The following is a 6,653-nucleotide window of genomic DNA, read 5'->3' as shown; positions in this document are numbered from 1 at the left end:
CGGGCGTTTGGAGCATTTTATCGCAAATTTTCACGTTTGAGAGTTGAGCTTCAAGCGGTTCTCGAGAGCAAGGCTTTAAAAGCAAATCGGTAAACTCGCTAAAGTACTTTTGGAAGATCTCCTTGTATTCTGAATCGTGCGAAGCTCGACCGTCGATGTTCAAATCGCCAACAAGCAAAATTGGATCGTGGTGGATTTCCGGATCCTTTATGATGAACTCGTAGATGTATTCCCTGATGGCTTTACATTGCGAATCTCGGATTTTTTTGTATTTGGACGAGTCCTTTGACGAGGGTGGAGTCGATTGAAGGTGAGTCGTAATCAGATGGATGATCTTCTCACCTGGAAGCAAAATTTCGGCATGCAAAAAAGACTTTGACGCTAATCTTATGGTCACTTTATGCTTCTTACCTATCAGCATACCATCCCAATGGCAAGATTTTCCAGAAAAAGGATCTTATTTCGAATTTGCTGAGAATCAAGAGGCCGGCGTCAACAGGGGAAATTAGCCGGCCAATGCCCGGTGTCGTTGCAGAGTAGGTAAACCCGATGGCCTTGGCAGCCTTAACGATTTTGGATTTTCTAGACGATCCAAAGGCAAACACTTCCTGAAGGACAATGACATCGTACCTATTCCAAGTCAAAGTGAATCGTTACTTTGGAAAGATTTCGTTCAAAAGAATACTTACCCTCAAGTCCTTATAATCGCATCCATTTGTATTGATTCCGGGCGGGCGGAGAAAGGCATTGAGCGACAGAATTCGGACAGGCGACATGCAATTTGCGATATAATATAATTTTAACAAAAGCGCGGCGGTCTCCACACATGTGGATGTGCTCCGTAAACAATTTAAATTTGGATTTATTCCCTTTACAATAAATGACTAGCAAATACCCAGGTCTGATTCGTCATATATGTCATGGTTGATGATTTCTTCAATCACATCCTCAATGGTGATAATTCCAATGATGTTTCCGTTATTTCTGGTATTTTCATTGCTGCCCTGCTGAGAATGCGCGCCTCCCCAACTGTCCTCACCAATGACAAGGGCCATGTGTCCATCTAGGATTCAATTAATGAAATTTGCCCACAATTTCCCTCTCTGAACAGCCGCAAAAGTTCAAAAAGCGAACAATTGGCCGACACTGACAACAGCGAGGGCTTGGGAATCGCAAGAGACCCAAGTGTGACTCCGGGGTTTGAACTGAGTAATGTTCTCGTTAGAAGGATAGAGACAACATTTTTCTTTTCTCCATCAGTAAAAAGAGGAATTCTTGAGTATCCATTCTGTGAAATCTAGATGCACAAAATATCGAATATGGTACCATTTTAGTAAGGGAGGGGGTTATGATAGTGTCTGCGTCCAGCATAAACACCTGGTTCAGGGGTGTCATTAAAGCGCGTGGGGTTTTCTCTAATCCTAAAACTACAACCAATACCAATCAGGTCCAGGACTCCCGTAAGGATATCGACCTCATCGTGCGTCAATTGGGTGTTCAAAAGTAGCCTCATAAGTGCTTTCAGCTCTTCTCTTTTGAACTGTATGGAGCTTTGATGAGCGCCTTTCCCAAGAAGCCACTTCAGAGCAAATGAAAGCGGATACACCAGTGGCGCCAAAAAAAAGTCATGACACGAACAAGCCCGGAGAGCCTGGCACCCGCTGCAAGGCCATAACTAGGGATGAGAGGGATTTTTGCGACAATGAAATATAAATCACAAAATCAAAGTATGGGACCGTAACAATACATTGAAAAGTATGCCTGTGGAATGAGCTCGCCAAACAGCAGCAAAATTAACGTCGAAGAAAGAATTGCCTTCCAACTTTCGCCCAAAATTCGATCAATTACTATGGGAAGGCTCTCAGAAATGACAGCATTGGCTGCAAGCAGGGTGCAAAGCAGCAAATACGGATCAGACCTAATGGGTATTATCCTTGCGGCGAAAGACTGTTCCTGGGGCGTACCCGAGGAGAGAAGAATTTTCAGCTTGGTTTCGTCCAGAGACATCAAGCCAAGCGTCAGTCCAGACACAATACCGGCCGCAATGGTTAGGGCGATTGCAAGGAAAATTTGGGCTATCCTTACGGAATTGCCCTGTTTGTTGATATCGCCTGCGTAGAACAGAGAAATTCCAATAATGGTAAGAATAAATATCGATATGAGCAAGGCCTTGGTTGGAAAAACCATCATCAAGAACAGGGTGTTGTCAACTAAAGAAGAATCTCATCAAAATATCATTACAAAACAGTAAAATTTAAAATTTATCAACATGGAGGATAAGAAGCTCTTCCCAAACAAACGAGCGAGGCCGCGTGACCCTGGCTGTAAAGCCAACTGTTTATGTTGTGGATGGTATATTTTTGCATGCAATGTGCACATAGAGTAATTTTTTGCATTCATGCAAATTTATTGGCATTATGGGAAGGCCACACAGATGTGCTGAGAGCTCCAATCATTTTAAAGGAAGCATCCATTTGGCTCCACCGGCGCAAATGTCGCAAATGTAAATGACAAACGGACCTTTTTTTCTTGACAAAGCAGCGGAAAGGCTATTTGGCGCGTCTTTTCCAATTATCCTATCCATTTCGATCGTTCGATCCGCAGAGACATCATTCCACTCGGGTATTGTATAGCCTGAAACATGATAAAAGGAAAGGCAATGGGGACAAACTCGTCTCCAGAAAGAAATGGGAAGATTAAGTTGACAGTCGCTAGCAAGCTGCACAAGCTTCTCCAGCATTGAAGAGGAGAGTTGCGCGGTTGCAGACTGTGCAGAGAGGCTAAACGCCGCTGTCCACAAAAACTTTAGACGCAATTGAATCTCCTCCTCGTCGGGAGCAACGGCAACATCTGTTAAAGTTTTTTGTCGATCACTGGGGCCCTTCGCAAGCATTTTGTGTGCGCCAATAAAAGCATGATACGGTTGGGTTGAATCATCCATTTTCAGAACGGAGCATAAAAATAAATCGAATTTTAATTTACAAATTTATTTTATGGAGGCACCATGGATTGAACCCCAATGGGGAGGATTCGTTATAGGGGACCGCCATCAGCCCACGGCAATATTTGAAGTGATAAGAGAGGGCGTTCAAATGGAGCCTTTAATTTTAAATTTCGATGCCCATCAAAAATCATATTTTTTGGCCGGTAGATCTCCTTTATGCGATTTGCGGTTGGAACATCCGGTAACGTGTTCAAATGCTTTCCGTTTAGAGCGCATCGAGGTTTCATGCTGTCTTCCAAATGCGAAGTAGCGATGGTAGCATAATGGTGGTCGACCTAAATAGTGTCAATGGAACGTTCCTAAACAAGCAGCCGCTGAAAAAGGACGAGCCCATTAAATTACACATCGGCGATATGATCCAGTTTGGAAAATCTTCGCGATTATATATTTGTTCAAAATTCACCTCGCATGAAGAAGAGGCCGAATGTTCAAGTGCATGTTCAGATCTCGATTCGGGCGAATCATCCGAAAATAACTACTATCAACCAGAGGACGATATAAATGATGATGATGCCGATGATGATACAGAATTTGACCGGACATTGAAAACACCAAGGAAAGATGCCACTGTTCATACCAAAGAGTCCTTACAGAAATTAATTGTTGAATTAGAATCCTCTATCAAAGAAAACGAATTGACGCTCGCTTCGTTGTTGGAGAAAAAAAACCAATCTCTACACCATGATGCGGATCCGCTAGAAAGGTATTTCGCGTCAAATTTCAATATAGATACCTATATCTTCTTAATAAAGAAAGTGCAGAGTCAGACATAGCCTCGATGGAGGGGAAAATTACCCAAGAGCAAGGGCAACTAAGTATGGCCAGGGAGTTGTTCTCTATTGTTGAAAAATAAAAATAATTAAACTGTGTCCAATTTATCGCGTTTGAGTGGTCCAAGTAATTGTTGTATGGAGCAAGTTTCGACCCCAACATCTTCTAGTTGTATCCATTCGATCCCTTGCATTCCTCAATCAATTTTGCCGTATATTGATTTTTCGGATGCCAATTACTTTCACATTGAAAAGAATGCGTCCAATGAATATACATCGTGGCCTCTGAAAGTGGCGTTCAGGGGTCGACCTTGGGCCGGAATTAAGTTGTCCCTACCTGATGGGTGTGGAGGTATTGGTGCCCATATGTCTTACCAACTATAGCAACGATCTGTGAAAGTCGGAATTCCAAAATATATCCCATAGATGATATGGTCTCTGAAATTTACTTTTGGGAATGGGACCCCATCATCGGCGATTCTTTGCAAATTTCGGCGCGGTTTAATTCCGTTTGTGAATATATGAAGCTGTGCAGCCAAATAAATGATCTTATTTAATTTGTTATTAAAATGACAACCATGTGTTCTTTTTGTAATTTTACGAGGCATAAAGTGAAGCTGCAATGGCGGCTCCAATACCTGAACCGTCTTTGCAAAATATTAGTTTGACTTTTGACGAACCGATGATAGAGGAAATGGCCTGCTCGAGCCTTTCTGCGTATTTGTGGTAATTCTCAAAGATTGAGCCATCAATCGCCACCACCGTCATATCCTCACACTGGTTGTTGGAGAGAATTATCAATGCACATATGACACATGCAGCCAATTGAGCAGAGCGGCTTGAGATGGCCGAACAAACCTCCCACATGAACATGCTGTCTTTGTGGCTTCCTTTTGCTTTGGTGTCATATTTGCTATGAATATGAGTTTATAAGACCATTAAAAACCTTTCAATGGCATTCATATCAATTGCAGTGTAGAAAGGGTCGCCTTCCTTCAAATATCCATTCTCCACAAGAATATAGCTGAAAATTTCGCCAAGATAGCGGCCCGAAATCATTTTTTCAAGTATTTGGTTTCCAGGGTTTGCGGAGTTTTTATCGACAAGCTGATCGTACTTTGTAGACAAAAATGAAATAAAATCCATTGAATTAATGTCGGTGGATCCAAATTCGGTATTCACAAGGGTATACTCGGATTTGAAGGAACCTTCAATCTTTGACGCAATTTTTTGTGTCTTTTCCACATAGGAAGCATTGGTTCCGGTGCCAAGAATTAGTCCGATTTTGGCATTAGAATTTATGTAGATTCCAGAAAGTAGCGTTGCTATCGTATCGTTTACGATAGCCGAAACTTTGACAAGATCTGGGTAGCCTTGCTTTTCCAAAGCACATTGCAAAAGCAAGACGGGATCCTTCATCAAGGCATCTTCACAATGAAAATCTTTGTTCCATTGAAATATATGCCCCGAATTTATTGATGTTTGCTTGAGAGGAAATGAAAATGTAAATCCAAGGGGAACTGGCGATTTCTACGATCAACAGTTAATGAAGGACATACATACCTCAATTTTCTTGCCCTCCAAAAAGCCAATTATTTCCAACGCTATGAATTCAAATAACTTCGTACCACTTCCTTTCTTGTAGCTGCCTGGAATGGGTTTTGTGCAATTAGCAATAAATGCCGGTGCCTTGTGCTTTTTAAGTGCAATCAAATCAAGTCTGATGTTCGTTCCTCCGATGTCTATGGCCATAAATGTACCCTCTTCGTTTCCTAGTGGAAATCTGTCGATAAATGTGGGCAACATCGAATTTGGGGAAAATTCAAGCTCCTTCTCAAACTTGGACACCAATTCGGAGCAAATTAGTTTGAGTTTATCGGTAGAAAGAATCAGGCTTTTTGGATCAAAGCTTTCAAAGCTTGGAGTGTTTTTTGGCGAAAAAATGGATGCCAACATAGCGAGCATTCAAGGTGCGGAGGGGCGGTTTTAAATATTTCGTATTTTCAATGCGATAAACACACCTCATTTATTTGCATTTGCACACATTGTTCCGATTTTTCCCTGATCAGAGGTTGATTAAAATTTGGAAAATATTTTCAAGTACATCCGGGCTTAATGGCTGCACTTTTGGAAACTGTTTATCTTTGCAAAATTGAGTTTGTCTCTCAATGATAATTGGCTCAATACCAAGGAAACCTTAATTGCATTAATGAATACTGGCTGGTCCAACTGCTGATCCTCATCATCACCATTCATCATTGCTGGATAGCTTTGAAAATATCGGTACCATTGGATGGTACTTTAATGATTCCTGGAATTGATTCTCCCCCTCACTCAGCAGCCAGTTCGATGGGAAGAGCACAATCATATTTGCAGAACCAGCAATCTCATGGCCATGGCAATCATAACTATGCTGCGCTTAAGAGTGATTTTATTTCTCTTTCAAAGATCGAAACATTTTATGGGATGGTTGAGAGCAGCGCAGATGCACTCCGGATTTTCCAATTGTGCAGAGAAGGCCGTCTTGGCCGTGTGCGAAGACGGCTTCATGATCACGAGCGCAAGCAAATTCGAAGCGGAAGTGTTTTTGTCTTCAATGAAACAGAGTCGGGCATCAAGCGCTGGACCGATGGTCGGCTTTGGTCTCCTTCCCGCATTTTTGGTGACTTTTTAATTTATCGCGAACTTGAGAAAAAATATGCTCGCCGTACCAGTATCGTCGATACTAGCACCAATTGTCACACATCAAAAACGAAGAATAGCGATTCCCTAATCTCCGGTAGTAGTAATGGGTTTCCCTCAAAGCCCACATTTGTCACCTCTTATCATTTAATATCATCATCATCATCATCATCATCTTCTTCTTCTTCTTCTTCTTC

General features: G+C 41.9%; 6 protein-coding genes across 6 annotated transcripts; 2 read left to right on the top strand and 4 right to left on the bottom strand.

Moving 5' to 3' along the window:
- Positions 1-776, bottom strand: DI09_188p60 (uncharacterized protein; the record flags this gene model as incomplete). The annotated part of the gene is made up of 3 exons (XM_013383319.1): positions 1-386; positions 412-608; positions 690-776. Coding segments are annotated over 3 exons (670 nt in total), but the record flags the coding sequence as incomplete, so codon positions are not given.
- A 287-nt stretch (positions 777-1,063) lies between these two features.
- On the bottom strand, positions 1,064-2,187 carry DI09_188p50 (uncharacterized protein; the record flags this gene model as incomplete). The annotated part of the gene is given in 4 exon segments (XM_013383318.1): positions 1,064-1,297; positions 1,327-1,421; positions 1,441-1,661; positions 1,748-2,187. 4 exon segments carry the CDS (start codon positions 2,185-2,187, stop codon positions 1,064-1,066), a joined length of 990 nt encoding a protein of 329 aa, XP_013238772.1.
- A 265-nt stretch (positions 2,188-2,452) lies between these two features.
- DI09_188p40 (uncharacterized protein) lies at positions 2,453-2,941 on the bottom strand (the record flags this gene model as incomplete). The annotated part of the gene is made up of 1 exon (XM_013383317.1): positions 2,453-2,941. One exon carries the CDS (start codon positions 2,939-2,941, stop codon positions 2,453-2,455), a length of 489 nt encoding a protein of 162 aa, XP_013238771.1.
- Positions 2,942-2,993: 52 nt separating this feature from the next.
- Positions 2,994-3,857, top strand: DI09_188p30 (uncharacterized protein; the record flags this gene model as incomplete). Its single annotated transcript, XM_013383316.1, has 3 exons — positions 2,994-3,185; positions 3,214-3,707; positions 3,761-3,857. 3 exons carry the CDS (start codon positions 2,994-2,996, stop codon positions 3,855-3,857), a joined length of 783 nt encoding a protein of 260 aa, XP_013238770.1.
- A 514-nt stretch (positions 3,858-4,371) lies between these two features.
- DI09_188p20 (hexokinase) lies at positions 4,372-5,730 on the bottom strand (the record flags this gene model as incomplete). The annotated part of the gene is made up of 3 exons (XM_013383315.1): positions 4,372-4,632; positions 4,711-5,294; positions 5,334-5,730. 3 exons carry the CDS (start codon positions 5,728-5,730, stop codon positions 4,372-4,374), a joined length of 1,242 nt encoding a protein of 413 aa, XP_013238769.1.
- A 348-nt stretch (positions 5,731-6,078) lies between these two features.
- Positions 6,079-6,653, top strand: DI09_188p10 (uncharacterized protein; the record flags this gene model as incomplete). The annotated part of the gene is made up of 1 exon (XM_013383314.1): positions 6,079-6,653. A coding segment is annotated over one exon (575 nt), but the record flags the coding sequence as incomplete, so codon positions are not given.

Source organism: Mitosporidium daphniae (genome assembly GCF_000760515.2).
Source record: "Mitosporidium daphniae strain UGP3 chromosome Unknown contig-188, whole genome shotgun sequence".
Classification (NCBI taxonomy): Eukaryota; Fungi; Microsporidia; genus Mitosporidium; species Mitosporidium daphniae.
The sequence above is the reverse complement of the archived record's forward strand: the minus strand, read 5'-3'. Positions and strand labels throughout refer to the sequence as shown.